The 17,658-nt window shown below is 37.9% G+C and overlaps 1 protein-coding gene and 1 long non-coding RNA gene across 3 annotated transcripts; one reads left to right on the forward strand and one right to left on the reverse strand.

Moving 5' to 3' along the window:
- Positions 1 to 1,915: 1,915 nt before the first annotated feature.
- LOC113944688 lies at positions 1,916 to 6,415 on the reverse strand. The gene is made up of 2 exons (XR_003526755.1): positions 6,311 to 6,415; positions 1,916 to 5,567 (listed from the first exon to the last, which is right to left on the reverse strand). It is a non-coding gene; the product is annotated as an uncharacterized LOC113944688 (long non-coding RNA).
- DTD2 (D-tyrosyl-tRNA deacylase 2 (putative)) lies at positions 6,002 to 16,608 on the forward strand. Of its 2 annotated transcripts, none has more exons than XM_027638107.1 (3): positions 6,002 to 6,109; positions 11,915 to 11,984; positions 13,995 to 16,608. In XM_027638107.1, the coding sequence occupies exons 1-3, from the start codon at positions 6,002 to 6,004 to the stop codon at positions 14,318 to 14,320; spliced, it is 504 nt and encodes a 167-aa protein (XP_027493908.1). In that variant the 3' UTR covers positions 14,321 to 16,608. The 2 variants fall into 2 exon arrangements, with proteins under 2 accessions (XP_027493908.1, XP_027493909.1); XM_027638108.1 differs by lacking the exon at positions 6,002 to 6,109 and adding an exon at positions 6,437 to 6,601.
- Positions 16,609 to 17,658: the final 1,050 nt, after the last annotated feature.

Below are 17,658 nucleotides of genomic sequence, written 5' to 3' on the forward strand. Positions count from 1 at the left end.
TGTTAGTGAGACCTGGCCAAAAGTACGCCAGAAACCATTGCACTGGCCAAGAATATTTCCTGCTATTGATTCTTTATAATACAGATATAGCCTAGAGGCTTACCTGAAATTGAGCTCAATCATTCTCCAAACTCCAGAGTGCATTAGTTAGATCTGTGTTTTCTGTAACAGGAGCCAAAATGTCATATTTGTGCAGGAATTTATTTGTGGGCACAAAAATGAAGGATTTTTTAAATGTGGATATGTCCCTCATTCAGACTGTTATTATGAAGACGATTATTTTTTGTCCTATGGGCAACAGAGTATCCAAGGAAAGATTAAATATCTGTGATATTAAAATATCCCAAATTACAGAGTAATTGTTTTATCCTGTTAATCATAAAAATGTATGCCTCCAGCAGTTCTAAGAATTATCTGTGAAATAAAAAGCTCTTTAAGAAAAAGCTATACCAAATATCATTTTTCTATTCCTTTATAACATCAAATATTGAAGATAAAGTCTTTTACTTCCACTCTGTGGCAGCTATTTAGCACCTATTGTAAAAGAAAGAAACTGTGACTCCCTGACAGTTTAAAAAAGCAAAAAACAAAGATTATGCAAAAAATCTTTTCATCATGTGGTGTTTCTGAGGTATCTAATAATAAACTAATAGTAGCACACCAAATGAGCTCAGAAACATGCATTAAAAAAATCTGTGCTTTGAGAAAGTGTGAAAGTTAAAAATTAAAATACAGTTCTTGCCACTAGAAGCTCTTTAACATGTTAAGTTACATTGGAAGTCAGGAAGCCACTTATTTCTTACCATGTGGTCTATTATCTTATTTGACTCCATGGATATTCATTAGAATTTACAGTCTTTTATTATTTAGCTCACTGCATTAAACATCTGCTTTTTCTCCCCATGATCACCTTCCATGTAAGTTGGTTAAAATAATAAAAAGATTATATATATATATATGTATATATATATATAAATAAAACTATTGTATTAACTGAAACAAACAATCAAAAACCAAAGGCTGATGGTAAATTAAAGTCCTACAGTTGCTATTTGTTCTAAGGGGAGTAAGTTCCCAAAATATAATTTTAAGAAAAGCCCATATATCAACATCACTGTATCAGTATATGATGGTGTGCTATGGTACAACATTGCATTGCAATGTTCTCACACTGAAGGGAATAAAATGCCAAAATCTGTCAACTCTGCTTGGCTCACTGAGCTCTGGCAATCTTATTGAACTCTGCTGCAAAACAGGTTGCTGTGTTCTGGGAACAATAGCTCCAACAACTGATAAATGTCAGACCAAGCATATAATTAGCATGTCCTCAAACTCACCGAGTTTTAGCGTGACGCATGGTAAAATAGCACTTGGGATGACTTCGGAGGTTTGCCATTCAGAGAATTTCCTAATGACCTATCATTTGTGTGCATGCTCTCCTGACTAACTAAGGATCAATATGCCTGACAGGAAAAAATGATTAGGAGCTATGACTCAAGGAGGAAGCTTTTGGCCTGAAGCTGAGGTAAGTTTTACCTTGAAAGTCATCCATATAAATAAAAAAAAAAAAATGACATGCAGCCTTATTATGCCTCATACACAACAGTAACTGGAGGGAAGCAATCCTCCAGGTACAGAGAGAATAATAAATGATCTCTCATACTGTTTGTGAAAGAAGCAGAAAAAGCCACATTTCATTCCATGTACATTTTTAATAACATGAGGCTTTATGCCAACACTCTGATAATTTTACATATGTCATCTATTGAAAACATGGAAGCTCAAGTTTCAGCTCCTAGAAGATATTGACACATTTTTGTCTACAGCAACATCCTCACGTTATCATCAAAATTTCTCACTGAAGATGAAAAATAAAGGGATTAACTAACAATAAGAGAGCAGAGATGCAGCAGTGTCCAGGGAAGAGAACAGATTTTATTTCCTTTATGTGGCAGGGGCCATGCATAACAGAGGCCAATAACACATGGGCTGTGGAACACAGCAGAAACACTTGGTGAGGAGTCAGAGTCTGCACCAGACCAACCCTGAATAGGACAATAAAGAATGTACGACCTGTGCTCCACCGTGCCTAATCTAAATACCTGCTCCATCAGAAGGAACCCAGTTTGCAACACCCCTCTAGTTTAGTCAGGCATGGGTTAGCTCAGTGGCTTGAAGCAAAGCGAAACCACTGCCTGTTGTGCTGCCAGAGCAGTGCCAGGCTCTGCACTGATGTATGGTCAGCAGCTCCACAGAGTGCACAAGAAGCTGAAGCTGACTTTGATCAAAGCTGGCCTGAAGTAAGCAAGTACACTGTGTGTCTTATTTGGATACTTTTTTTCCCTTAATAGATCCAAATTCTGCTTCTCATATAGAAAAACAGAAATTGTACCTGACTGCATTCACACCAAATCAGTTATTTTGTTCATATATTTAATTAACTTTTGATTACTCTAACACATTTCAATATCTGTTTAGTAATTGTATGCAGGACTAAACAAAACACTAATCTATTTTTAATAGTGTATTCAATTTTTGCTGCATTCTTTAAACACAGATAAAATCAACTGCTCAAATCACAGAATTTTACTTCCACAACAGGAATACCAGCTTTCCTTGTAAACAATTCTGTCCTTTGTGGGAACATTAGGTTAGCTCGGCTGGGAGAGCTAAAGAGGTGTACCAACTCTGATGCCACAGAACTGGGGTTGAAGAAGCTTCCTCAGAGCTATGTTGCAAACCAGACAAATAAAAATCACATTATCATCTCTTCCTCTCAATCATCTTACCTCAGAAGTCTGCAATGGTTATTTTGAATGCTAAACAGATCTGGAGGTCATTTTGGAAGGCAAAGTAAGGGACAGTCTTTACTATATGTCTTCTCTGGAAGAGCCATTTCTGGTAGCTGTATACAGGCATTGTGCAATACTTGTGGTCTCTGACAGGACTGCTACTCCATCTTATTTCTGCTGCCTAATTTGTACTAGGGAAACTCTTTATGCCCTCTTTGCTTTCCTTATTTAAATACCTCCTAGGAAGGAGGATGGTGGTTGGGAGGCAGACGTTTTTCTGACCTTAATGTCTGGACAGTGCTTTGAATAGAATTCAGTACTAAACAGTCATCATGTGTCTCAGACTGTAAAATGATTCTAACATCACCAGCTAATCCTCTCTGCAGCTACATCACTGTTGAGCAATATCTTGTCTCTTTCAGCTAATTGGCATTTCAGCTAACAATTCTGAGGATTTAGAAAACTTAATTGGGTCTTGAACTAGACTGAGAAACACGGTACAAAAAATAATCACCAAATATAAGAGCCAAAGGAACTACTCATGCTATCTGTGATGAGGCAAGTAGCTCAAAAAGACAAGCAAAATAACTGCGAGAAAAAGAGAAGAAAAATGGATCATCATCCAAACGAAAGTGAAGGACTTGCCTCAGTTCAAGATGTAAGATCATAAACATCACTTCAAAACCAAATCACACTAACATTCTGAGCTGTCTTGTGGTAGCTTAAACATCTTGGACTAAAGATATGCTTTTTTTTTTTTAATTTCTTTGAGGGATTGACCTGTTGTTTCAGTATTGTATTGATGTTTCAGACACCATAGACAAAGGAATAACATCCCAGACACGTCTTGTTCCTTCAAAGGTCCAGTCAACTACTGCCCCTGCCAAATGGTATGGAACACCAAACTTAATCCTAACAACAACAAAAAAAACATCACTAGGGAAGAATTCAATCACTTGTGATCGTTTTGGTACTTATAGACCTCTAGCATTTCATCCTCTTATCAAACAGGAGAAAGCCAAGTCCCTGCATAGGTAGAGCTCCCAGTATCCAACCAACTCTTGACAAAAGAATTCATTCCAAATATGCATAGAATCATAGAATATGCTGAGTTGGAAGGGACCCATCAGGATCATTGAGTCCAACACCTGGCCCTGTGCAGGACACCCCAAGAATCACACCATGTGCCTAAGAGTGTTGTCTAAACCCTTCTCGAACTCAGACACATGACCATTCACACAAAGAGTAAGAAAAAACACATGGCCACTGAAATTTGCAAGACTGCAATCTGCACCTCTGAGAGAAGTGATGTGAAAATAACCACAAATATCTTCTGGGTACCATTTCCAAAATACCTACTTTCTGCTCCAGTGACAACAAGCAGAGAGGATACAGGAAATATTCTAAGTCAAATCTAAAACATGTAAAAAAAAGTCTTTATATAGTAACTGATAAAAATATCGATATATTTTATGCATGGATATGTTCTTTAGATGCCAAGAAGTGTTTTTCTATACAAAATCCACAATCAAATTCACACCTAAAATTTAACCAACAAATTTACTATCATTCTTTGGCGTACAAAGAGAGGTCCTTAATCTAATGATCAACCCTTAAGATTAAAAAAATTCAAGATGTGGTGAATTAATTTGGCTTCCCAAGGAAAATATTACATAATTCCTCCAAGAATCCATGAATAAATGATGATGTCAAACAATTTTTTCTATGTACTGTTTCACAGGCATTTGTGTTGAAACTTGCACATGAATAAATGTTCGTTATCACATCCTGGTGTAAATAATGGCCCTGCACCAAAAAAACAATCAATATCCTTATATATTAATATTCCTTTATAGTCTGATTACATAATTTGCTCAGACTGTAGTAAAATCCATTTTACTTAACAATCCATTTATATTGCAAATATATATGGAAACCCCCTCTCATTTTAAATGGATTTCTACCTCATTAAACTCTTCTTATTGCGACTGGGGATACAGCTTTCAAGTAAATGAACAGAAGGTATTTTAAATAAAATTAGTTTAGTTTAAATAAAAACAGCTTATACTTTACAGTACCCTACAGCTAGCAAAAATGAGCTACTTTATACACTAACCACCTAGTGCAATTTCCTGCTCTTCCATGAAGGTTTGCTTTGGGAAGAGCAACCTCACTGAACACCCATTAAAGAATCTTATTTTAAAACGACAGACAGAAGATGAATATATCCCTATGTGTGATATTGACTATTCACAAGTGCATATTGACCCTTGCTCTGCAATAATAATCTTTAGTAATCTTACTATATGATTGAGGCCAGGTAGTAAGATTCAGCTTCTTACTCGCACTGCTACGTATTAAATATTTTTATTCCTTTTTTTAAAACATAATTGTAAAAATAACAACTTGTCTTAAAATTAAGAGAGATGCTGAATTCGTCATCATTTTATCCTGATTTCAATGAAGCCAGCACTAGTCAAAACTTGTCTCTCTCAAAATTCACAGATGGGAGGAAGACACAACTCTTCCAGTTTTGGAGCTGTTCAAGGAGTATCAGGCTATGTAGCCCAAGATCTGGAAGATAATAAAAGAAGCAGTTACAATACTTTAGCATTTCCCACTAGCAGTGGAATCTCATTTCAAAACTATGCACTTTTTCCCCCAGATGATTTTAATCACTAGCTATCAAGATCCCTTTTAACTGCATTTATGTTCCCTCTGTCTCAATGCAGTATCATTGAAGATAAATGATCCAACTTGATTCTTCTCAGTCACCTGAAACACAAACATTGTTTTTAAAGAAGTAACAAACAATATTCACCTTTTTTTCATGCACAAACTATACAGTGTATTTCACTTATCACAAGCACGTAACGTTTCCCCACCAGAAGACAAGCAGATCTGTCATTTCTCATTAAAACAAGAAACCACTTCCTGGTAGCTGACGAGCATGGTAAGTTCATCTGTAGCAATACTTTGATTCGTTCTGTTCCAAAGGCTGTATCCCTGCTGCCAGCCCTCTCCACAGACGTCACTGGCAGATCAGAAGCCCCTATTTTACCTCCTGCAGAAGCCCGGTCGCCCGCCCGCCGCCTTCCCGTGGCCGCACCCCCTCTCCCGCCCCGCCGGCCCCGCTGGGAGCACCTCTCCTGCAGTGCCGGGAGGGCGGGACGCGGGGCCGCTCCCGCCCCCAGCGCTGCGGACCCGCCATGGCGGCGGCGCGGCCGGCCCGGGCCCGGGCGCTGCTGCAGCAGAGCGTGTCCGCCCGGCTGCAGGTGCGGCCGCCCGAGCGCGGCGCCGAGGCCCAGTGGGTGGAGGTAACGTGGGCTGTGGGCCGCCTCCTCGGCATCGCCCCTTCTCCGCTCGGCTCGGGGCCGCTCCGGGCCGGGCACCGGGAGAACGCTCCATCCCCCGAGCGCGTGCGCCGCCGGGAAGCGAGGGTGGTGTTTGTAGAGATTTGAGGAAAAGCCCCCGTCTTCCTTTTCCGGGCTCAGCTTCCTTTCAGACACCTTTCTCACTCTGTCCCTGGTTTTCGCTCTCGAGCCCTTTCCTCACCCTCTCGTCATCACCCAAGGTTACGCTCAGTCCCTTCAGCGGAGGGACTGAGCAGCGCAGCAGGATGAGTGCAGTGCACGGCGGTTTGGCCCTGCTGCTCCTTCCCTTTCCTTGTGCTCCAGCAGAGGTTTTCCGCAGGCTGTAGTCCCTTCGGGAGCATGGCTGCTCAACCACACAACACCTCCTTACCGTCTGACCGTGTTGTTCCTTCTTTTCTTGAATACACTTTCACAGAGGCACCAGAACCTTGGCTAGTGGGCTCAGCTGCCGGCTTTGTTTATTGTGTGATAGTGTGCACTTGGAGAGGAAAGGGCAGTGGGGCTATGGTAGCGGTAGTTCTGATGTTGGGATTTTTTTAACAGACCATTAACTAAAAATGAAATTTAGGGTGTAGACAACTACACAGGTTGGGGGAAATGTATTTTCCTCATATTCCTCCCATAGTCTTCTGCTGGGAGAGGTAGGTAGCTCTGCAGACTCTTTGGGCTAAGTGCTGTGCATATAGCCCGGGGCTCTTTACCAAAGCATGAAGGCTGACCTACGGGGTGCACTGTCCTGCTGTAGTTGTCACTGTTTATGGGTTACCTACAGCAGAATAACTCATCTACGCTGGTGTCAACTATTTAGCCCTTGGGGGTTTTTTTGTTTTGTCTTTTGTACTTCTTAAAGACTGCTGTAACAGAAGAGGCTTAATACTGTCACATAACTTCTAAAAAGTAAAAATTGTAGCATGTGTAAAGGGTTAATGAGTTCATTCAACAAATCAGAAAAGAGTTCACTGTCTTTCACCTTAGCTTTAAAACTTCTCTCTCCTTGTTCAGAAGGGGCAGATGGATCCATAAGACCCAGTTTCTGCAGCACGGTGTGGGAAACCAGGATGTTTGGCTGAAGTGCATCTGTGTGTATTGCAGCATAAATTACTATAGGAAAAATAAGCTATTTCTAGTTTGCTAATCTCAGAAGTAGTTGTACATCTAGTAAATAACAGCAGAACTGTAATTTTGCTGGCTATCTTTTAAACTGTCTGAAAAGAGTTTGAAGTTGTTATAGTTGAGAGATATGAGTAACTGTTACAAGGGGGTTTGCAGTTTACATCTCTTATTTGAAGTTTTTAACAGATTCAGCAAAATCCCTGGAAAAGTAATAGAAAGCACTAAAGGAATCTGCAAGAGATTTGGGTGATCTCAGCAGCAGATTATTTTTTGGACATGAACCTTACTCATATTTGTCATGGGTACTTAGGAGTCTTTCTTGGCTACCTCGGGCTTTTTAAGAGAAGTCACTATGCAGGAAAAAAAAATGGGAAGTGATACTTTCTTTAATATGACTACTGTAGAGGTCATTAGAAGGAAACTGCTGCTGATGTTTTGTGGTAGGGTAATGTTACTCCCTATATATGCACGTCAATGCAAAAATAAAAAATACAGGTCTCATCGACTACTATTTACATGAACCAGTGTGTTCCTGATGGTTTGTAACAACTTAAAAGTAGGTCCTCACCTTGAGACATTTCTAGCATACTATAAATATTATGTGGGTGGCTTTGAATAGCTTCTGAGCTGTAGGAGACCCCTGCAGGTACTTTAGGAGATTCAGAGCAGATGTTCTTTATCTGCAAAAAGGTTGGGAGTGTACTCTATACTTACACATGAATCACTGCCTTCATTGTGTTTTCATGATTGAGTTTTTCGGTCCTGTTGAGGATTACTGGGAATTGGATGTTTTGTTTATGGAGAAATGTTGGTTAGATAGCCTCCATAAAAAGCTAATGTGTACAGCAAAATACTTAGGAAGAAAAGGAATTCTACTTTTAAAGGTAGAGTGGAAATAAGGTGTGGTTTGGTGTATTTCACAACTATGGGGGAAAAGAAATGTAAAATGAATATTCAGCTAAAAAGTGTAAGTGCCTACACTTTATGCAATGAAAACTGCCTTTTCCTTATTGTCTTTCCCTTGATTTGTCTTCTGGTTAATATAGCAAAAGGAGGTGAGAAGTACCAGGCACAGACTTGTTCTGTGACCTGTGGCAGATGATGTAATCTCTCTTTGCTGCAGCTGAATATAAGAAATATGACGAAATCTTCCCACAGGGTAGCAAATCTAAACTTGAAGTGGAAATGTCAAAGAATAATTAATGCAAGTTTCACAAACTGGCTTTCTAAGGATTAAAAGTATCTCTGTTTTCATTATCCTCTGCAATTTCCTGGGGAAAAAAAAAAAGATAGAGTCGAGATAATATTTTACAGAATATATTTTGGTTTTCCTAATAATATCCTGAAAAATTCAGATGGATGTATTTAGTAAGGAGGATGAGGAACGAGTCAGTTATTTGTTTTTTCCTGCAAAAGAGCTAAAAAGCAGCATTTGGAGGCAGCATTGCAACGGCTGGCTGTATGGCCTAAGGGCTGGGTACTTGAGCCCTTCATAATTCAGGTTGCCTGATCTGATGATTACTTAGGACAGTTGTATAATAAATGCCAGTGTTGCAAAGTGACTTGCTTTGCTGGTTTATTTATGTAGGCACTTTACTGATAACAGTAAATCCACATAGAGCACAACTTCCCTGTCCAGCTGCCTACGTGTCACTGTGTAAGTTCTTGCAGTGGCTGTTTGCACATCAGTGTGTTGACTATGTGACCATCTTATTTGTGTTATTTTACTTGGTTTTTTGTACTACGAAGAGCAGATAGATTACAGGGGACCTTCAGCAGTGGCAGTGGTTGTGCTTTGATTCAAAAGGTTTACATGTTCCCATTTGTAAGGTAACACATACACAGGTATTCTTCCCAAGAATACCAAGGCAGCGGAAGGATTAAAAAAAAAGGTTTATTTCAGATGCAAGGACTACTTCCTAATGATGCCGCACACACTGGGCCCCAGGGTAAAAAAAGGCAATGCCCCACCTTCTCCAAGGCTTTTTCTATCTTCTGTCTCTTCTCCCCACCCCACCTCTGGCCCTAGGACGCCTTGTGCATGTGTGCAAACATGTTATCTCTCTGTATACCAGAGAGAGAGAGAGCTTGCTCCCAGCTTCTCCCTGCAACTTTCTCTGAAATGCTGAAAGAAGGAAAAAAAAAAATCTAACCTGTTTGAGAAGGCATTCTGCAGTCTTCCTAAGCGAAACAAGTTCTGGCTTTCCGTTAAAAATTCTTGCACAGTTGCACCTATCCCTACACCGTTCCTTACATTGGTGATGAGCAAAAGTCTCAGGACACCTGAAACACTGATATAAGATCAGACTGATATACGTTATTATTAGGTTTGCTCTTGTAATGTCATTCAATTTTACATCTTCTATTGAATTAAGAAACAGAGTAAGAACAGAGTAAGACCTAACAAGAGGTTAAAACATGGTTGCACATGTGTTGAAAACTGTTCAACCACAGTTTTCAGTCATAGTTGAAACCGTAAGTTTCAGCTTACAAATGCTTGAATGGTTTTTAACTATATCATGGTTGAGAAATGGTCTAGAAGACCATAAACATTCAATACAAATAGAAACATCCTCTGGAACCTTTAACTTGTCTCTGAATTAATTGTCTTTTCATTTAACCTCCTGTATCTCTAATTTTCCTCAATATGCATGTTTCATCTTGTGATAAATTGGATATTCAAAACCAGGCATCATATTATGATAGAAGCTGGAAAAATGATGAATGTTGTTACTTAATCTTTAGCTGTCAGGCCATAGGACTTGCAGGGGTCACTTTATTTTCTCTTTTGTCTCTTTAAATGAGATGTTTGCAGAATATTGTTACTTCTGTAAGTGAGACTGTGCAAAAAAAAGACTGTCATAAGCCCCAGAAATAAAATTATTTTCTGTGATGCATACTATATCATGGCATCACTTATTTCTAATGCCGTGGTCAGAAGTGTACAATGTAAATGCATTTGGCCTATTTTATCACAAACATATTTATTAGTAGGTATGTGTGCATTGTTATTATCTATTAATATCCTCACCCTGGTCTGTTTCTGGAGTTAATATTTAGCTAAACATGTAAGGATGTATAATGTTTGGCAGCCTGCATTTCTCTCTTTGAGCAGATGGTTTGAAATGTCATTTGAGGTTCAGGCCATCAAATTTGTTACAGTGTTTATGAAATATGGCAGTCATTTGGGAACATGTGTAATATTCTCTAGTGGTCAAAATGAGTTTTGAAAGGAACCATTTAAAGCGTTTGAAAGTTTCTCAGCATGTGACATTTTGACTACAAAGAGCATTCTCTTTTTTCAGAAGTTAGTCACTAAAAACATAGTTGAGAAAGCATAGCTTTTCTTAGTCATTGCTGTGAGCATTTTGTTTAATCTCTGCAATACCAAAGGGATAAAATCTTATGTGTATAGCTAAGTTTTCTTAACCAAAAACCTTTATCTTTTAGAGAAAAGGGGAAAGAAAAACAAATAAAAGAGAGGGGAAAATTAAATAACGGTATTTTTTAGAAACTCTTCACATTTCCTATCTTTTTGCTTTGATAATGTTGATTAGTGACTCCTTCCTGTCCCAGTCTATTTAACATCTCTTCAGTGGTATTTCGTAAGCTGACATCTATATTTCTTGTAACAAAAATATTAAGATGCTTATTCTTGACAAAGCAGTGGCGAGCTTTTTTTATATACTGTGTGTCTGTGGATATTGTATGCCTTTTGGGGTTTTTTTCCTGAAGAAGTTCAACCATTCAGGTGTACTTGTGCGTGAGACAGTTAAACCATTCAGGTGTACTTCTGCGTTGACTGCAGAGCCTATCAGTTTGTCTTAATAAAGCACAGGTTATTGCACATGCATACCTTGAGAACTAACCAAGAGAACAGAAAAACCACACAAGAATTTTCTTGTGCTTTCTATTCAGTACAGACCTAATTCTTCCCTCACCTACATAGTTCTTACAAGTAGTCTCTCTGAATGCTAAGGAAGTGGCATATCCTTTATTCTATGGGTTTATCAGTCAGGGGAAGGGTTCTCTTTCACCACTAAGATATTACACAAACTGATAAATAATATTTTGGGCAACTTAATAATATTCTGAACAACTTCACAGATGTTGGTCATCGTATTTAAATCTTTAATTATCAGACTGTTTGGTTTTTTTCAGAATTATGTTGTGCTAGATTACTTTTAACACCAGAATAAAATTCAGTTCACTGACAAGTCCTGTGGTGTTTGTTATGCTTCATAATTGGAAATAAACTTGAAAATTATTTTAGCCCTATGTTTGAAAGCAAATAAAAGCTGAAATTATTTCCTATGCTGGATTTAAGTACACTAATTCATCTTGTCACCTTGCCTGTGTTAATACTTTACATTGTACATTTCAACTAAATTCAGCGTCACATGGACCTAATAAATTGGCTTACTTGTGTGTAGAAGCATTGTGCAGATAATCAGTATATACCTTATAAGCTTCCAGAGCATGTAAACTTAATGTCTGAAGCTATACAAAATAACTAAAATTATTCTCATAACCTTTTTTTGTTATGTTGTTTTTTGATTTTTTGATACCAGTTTTTGTAAGTATGCATTGTGGACAATGAGAAATATTGACATAGGTTTTTGTAATCTTTTATAGATCCAAAGAGGGCTTGTTATCTACATATGCTTCTTCAAAGATGCTGATGAGGATCTCGTTCCAAAAATCGGTATGATATAACCCTTCTAAATTCTTGTATTTGAAACAGAAGAAAAGCAGTAGAGGCAGAGAAGGCAGCAACTATTTGGACAAGTAGAAGTCAAGAAGCCATGAGATGGCATCATTCTAAATCAATCACCTGCCTAAAAGAACAGTTTGGTCTGTCTTGTTTCTTTTGACAGTTGTCCATGCCTCTCACTCTGTCCATCTGCTCAGGACTAACTTAGAAAATCAATTCCCATGATGATAACCTTCTAGAGAAAATGCTGCACCTGCTATTTAACATATTACATGTATCAGGCAACAGGTTCAGTCCAGGACAGAACTGAATTTCAAATAGTTCATGGCTTGATTTGCTAAGTATTTTGACCCTGATCACACTGTATGTGCAGGATATTTAAGATTACAGCCAGTAGAGGGAGCTGGGTGGATGACTAGACAGTGTCCTTCCCATCTCATTTCAGTAGTACTATATACACTATGAGCATTTTTAGTACAGTTTTCTGGTTCAGAAGTGATAACAGCAATATCTGCAGTTCTTGCCCTCTTTTCCACATGCATCTTAACATTTACATAAAAGCAGAGAAGATGCTGTGGATCAGGTCAAATGGTAGTGATTTCTGTCTTCACCCACTGCTGTTTTGGCTTGACTTTTTTTGCTTGTTTTTGGTTTTTTGTTGGGTTTTTTTTCCCACTTTTATGTCATTTCTTCTCCCTTTTTTCCTCCATCAGTAGCACTGGATCACCTGGAAAAATATGTGATGCCATGTATTCCAGATAAAAATACCCCTTTTCTTTTCTGTGGCTGGCTGATATTAGTGATTTGGCAAAAGGTTGTGTAATGATAGTCTATTCCAGGCAAATGGCCGGGCCCAGCAGTGCACAAGTACAGGTGCTATTGAAAATGCTGAGAGGAGGTGCTGTGGGGTTCTCTTTGGTCTTGGAGGGCACAGTCTTTCTGAGATGCTAAATAAAGTTGAAATATTTGGGTGTATTTAAATCTATGTGAAAATTTATTTTGTGCTTGTGAGAGTTTCGTGAGAATGTTACTTGAGAATAATTACATTTCCAGCTGTGAGGCAGCTGAAACAGACCAGAAAAAGAAAGTTCTGTTTCCTATGAGGAGATTCATCTATGACCATCCTCCTCGAGTGCCTGGTTTACGGCATATTGTTCCTAAATATATTTTGAATCTGTTTAAATGCGTGGGTTTGGTTCCTGAATCACAACTCAGCTCTTTTTGCTTTGAACAACATTAAGCATGGAGGCATAACTAGTATCCTCACAGCTTTTACAGAGTTTGAGGAAGTTTTGGGGTAATGATTTGATTTGTTATAGAAACATGGAAAATTTAATGTTAGTAAATGTATTGATTTTATTTGCAAGTTTGTATTTTCTGTTTTATAAGGCAAATTGCATCTGACCTTCCTGCCCACTTCCTTTCTCAAAAGACAAACTGCCCCCTGCACATCTCCAAGTGGAGTGCTGAAGGACTCTCACTCCATTTGAGACCGAACTGTGGAGCTGTGCCTTCAGCACAGATCATTATTGGGTCCTGCTGCAAACTACTCCAACCAGTGTGAAAAGACAGTCAGGGCACAAAGCTCTCCAAAGTGCACTGAGGATGGTGTTGTCTCCTACAATGTGTAGTGTTGTGCACATGCTCCCTATTTGAGTATCAGAAAATTTAATAAGGGCCATTATGTGCACCCTTCTCTGGGTTCTTTTGGGGTTGTCAAACTAGAATCTACTTGACGATTTTAGATAGCAAATCACTTCCCCCAAAAATAAAACTTTAGACATCTGATGTTAATATACATATCCTTCACATTCCTCACAATACTTAGACATATTAGTTGGTTAATAGTATTTATTGACTGACCATGTTTCATTTAGTTAATAAACAACTTCTTTTACTTGAGTAGTTTGTCACACATCAAAATACTTTTTGAATCTTGTTTATGATGTCCTGTTTAATTTACTTCAGTTATACTAACTCTTATTTTATTTTTATTTGCAGTCAATATGCTGTTGAATGTTAAATTAAGTGAAAATGAAAACGGCGAGTTAGTTTCTGTTCTTGATTTACCAGGCGATGTACTTATCATACCTCAAGCTACCCTAGGCGGTAAACCAAAGGGAAGAAAGATGCAGTACCATGCAAACATTGAAAAAGAAAAAGGGTTGGAACTTTATTCTCAGTTCGTGACTTTGTGTGAAAAAGAACTGGCTGCCAATTCCAAATGCATGGAAGCGGGTGTTCATGTCAAGCATGGCACGTACGGAAACAGGCAGGTGTTAAAACTGGATACAAATGGACCTTACACTCATCTGATTGAATTTTGAAAAAATAAATTGTATCTCAGATACAGTACTGGTGTCTTTTTTTCCTCTCCTCCTAAGCATTAATGTGCTTGAATGCTTTGGGAGATAGATACAGTGTAAAAAGGGCTTTCACTCGTCTGTACTGGTGTTGCCAATGCCATTGAATACAAGGATGTCTGAGACTGCTTTGCTATAATGAGTATGCATTTTATGCTCATATGCATCTGAAGTGTGCTCGAAATAATTGTTAATATTGATCCAATAATTTGAAAGGTTTATTAACAAGGATGGGGTAATGCATTCATTTCTTACTAAAAAATAATTAAGTATTTCATGTGTAGCTTAAGTGGTTTATAGATTAGAAAACAAGAATACTGTAAATGTACTTATGTTTCCAGATTTCCTGAGTCAGTTTTTGCCTTTCGGTTTTCTAACTATAAAATGGCAATGCTTTCTAACTAGCCAATATATAGAAAACACAAAATCACTGAAATTTTAGCCTCTTAGAGAGTAGGTACTGAATAAGAAAGTCCATCTTCCTCATCAAGATTGTGTAGGGGTGGAAGACTTAAGGTAGTACTGGGCTGATCATGGGCTACGTAGGGAAGAATAAGTGAGGCACATCAAGAAACCAGCAGTACCACTGAATTGCTTTCTTGAAGTTTGCGTTCTGAAATCTCTGATGTGTTTTGATAGGCTGCTTGCTATAGCTTTTTCTGTGTCCTTGTTACTGCGGTCTTGCTGTCTACTCAATTCTTTCATAACAGAGCCTCAGGAAAAGAACAGAAACATTCAAATGAAAACAAAAGTAAAGATGGTACATTGTATGCAACCATCTCATTGTTCCCACTGCCCCTATTGCTTCCTTCAGGCTTTTTGTCTATTGAATCTGCCAGGCAGAGACTAGTTTTCGTTTTATAGACAGTGTTGGTACATTTGGGGCCCCATTTCCAGCTGACCCCCTATACAGTACTGTTATAAACATTATTAACAGATGGGGTTAAGAAGCTATAATGGGAAATTCTCTCTTGTAAGGCAGTAAGAACAGAACAGCTATATTAAAATGTGGCAAATTCAAAACTGATTCAAATATACTTATCGTGTGAGTCAAGTTTCTTATTCAGCATTATGGCTTAGAAGGATTCAAAGTGAAATTAGACATTTATATGGTTTGCAGTAATTATCCAAAATTGCCATTTAAATAACAAATTATTTTGGAAAAGACCTAAAACCTCATGGATGATGGGTTTGCCAGCTTGTACAATCCTAACTTGTAGGTCAGTAGTTACAAAATTCTATCCTTTATTTTTAAAAAAAACATTACTGAATGTGTAATCTGCAGACTCAAACTATGTCATGAGAATTACATTTTTTTGAACAGATGCAAAACTTGTAGTTTTGATAAGAGAGTAATGAGATTTTTTTCAGATTACATAATATATGATTAATAATTACAAAATACATAAGGATGTTGAATTCCTGGCAACTGACACTCTCAGAGTCGAAAGCAACCATTTACACAAATGGCCTGGAAATATTAGCTATTAGGTCCCAAATGATATGTTTATTCATTAATAATTAACAGTTGTGATAGACACAATATGAGTTATGTTCTCAGTTCCTACTAGCAACATTTAACTAAGATTGTCCTGGTGTGAATAACTAATAGAAATTCATTGTAATCTGTGTGGGTGGTAAAACATTTTTGTTCCTCTTTCTTTTGGAGGTCAAATCCTAAAAAGTGCTGACTTTACAGGACTTTCACAGACTTTGCAGGAATTGTGGGTATTTAATATATCTCAAGAATTGATCCTTTGAGGTATAATACGAAGTCTGCAGTTTTAAATTTTTTTCCTGTCTCCAGAAAGATCTTTGGCAGCCTGGCAATTCATTCCCTATATTTCAAGAACTCTGTGAGTTCTAAGAGGGATAGGCTTGAAAATGTTTAGTGAAAAACAGACTTCAAACAAAACTCCATCTCATACTATCTCTCATATAAAGCACATAAAATCGCATATATATTTTGGTTGTTCTTAGGACCAGACAGAACTCTAGAATTTCTGTTACAAGGTGGATATTTTTGCATTATCTGCCCATTTCTGATTTATTTTTGTAACCATCTTGGAATACTGATTTCTGCTGTCTTCTGCTCCAACGATTGGCAGCTTGTTGAATATTGTGCCCTTTGTACTGCTTTATTTATATCTACTATTGATTCACAATCCATTTACTGAAAGAAGCCATTTCTGAATAACATACTGGACTGTACTGATGAAAAAATCAATTAAAATTACTTTTTGAAAGCCAAATGTTCATTTCTTTCTGCCATGAATATATGCTTTAAACAGATGACCTGACACTGCTTTAAATAGTTTCTATTCTGTGACAAGACAAAACCTCAAATAATTGTCCTGTTCTATACTTATAGACCATCTATTGGAAGATGCTTAATATTCCCCACTTCCTTGAAATAATCTATAAAGTCAGGAGTCATCCTTATGCTATTATGCCTTCAATTCAACTGTCATACAGTAATTCCAGTATCAAGGTTTTGTGACCTTGTTTGCAGCGTACACACCCAGTGTGTCTAAACTGAATGTGTGTGGACTATGAACTGGGCTCATAAAAACTTACTAATGCTTTCAGGTGCAATAGCTTGTTTTTTAGTCAGCAGTATTCCTGCTTCCTTCCCATGCCCTTTCTGGAAATTTTTACCTTTGCTATTACATACAGCACGCAACATACAAATTTACAACATACAAATATTAATCCAGAATTGGAAGTTAATAAGCAATACGTAGACCAGTAATACTAATAACACTGCTACAACTGTATTGCTAGTAACAGTCTGTAGGCTTTATCACAAGTGTTACAAGACCTCAGGATGGAGGCTTATCACATGCTTTATCTGAACTTTCCTTAGTCTTCTCAGAGCTTTGCTTTTACTTGATTTAGCTGTGACAACAATTTTTCTAAGGGCTGGGGACTGTGGCTGATTTGTTTTACTTTTGCGCTGTATGCTGAAACAGCAGTTGTTATATAGATATTAATACTAAGTAGTTATTCTGTATAGAATGATAATTTTATGACTCTAACATAATGTTACAGTGTACAAAACAGCACCAACCTTGAGAAGTGAAGACACTGACAGCAGTGTACAGTAGAGGCAGGGGATGGTAAGAGATGGGGCACAGACTGTCACTGGAGTCCCCGAGGCTATAAACTTTCCAATGGTCAGTTAAAGAAATGCAAACCTGGAGCTGGGCAAGACTAGTCTTAGGGGTAAAAAAGAGAAGAAAGAATGGGTATTTAAGATGTAAAGAAAGCAAAATACGCAGTTGTGGGCCAGTAAAGAAAAA

This window comes from Corapipo altera, unplaced genomic scaffold (genome assembly GCF_003945725.1).
Source record: "Corapipo altera isolate COAL_440 unplaced genomic scaffold, ASM394572v1 23, whole genome shotgun sequence".
NCBI classification, from domain to species: domain Eukaryota; kingdom Metazoa; phylum Chordata; class Aves; order Passeriformes; family Pipridae; genus Corapipo; species Corapipo altera.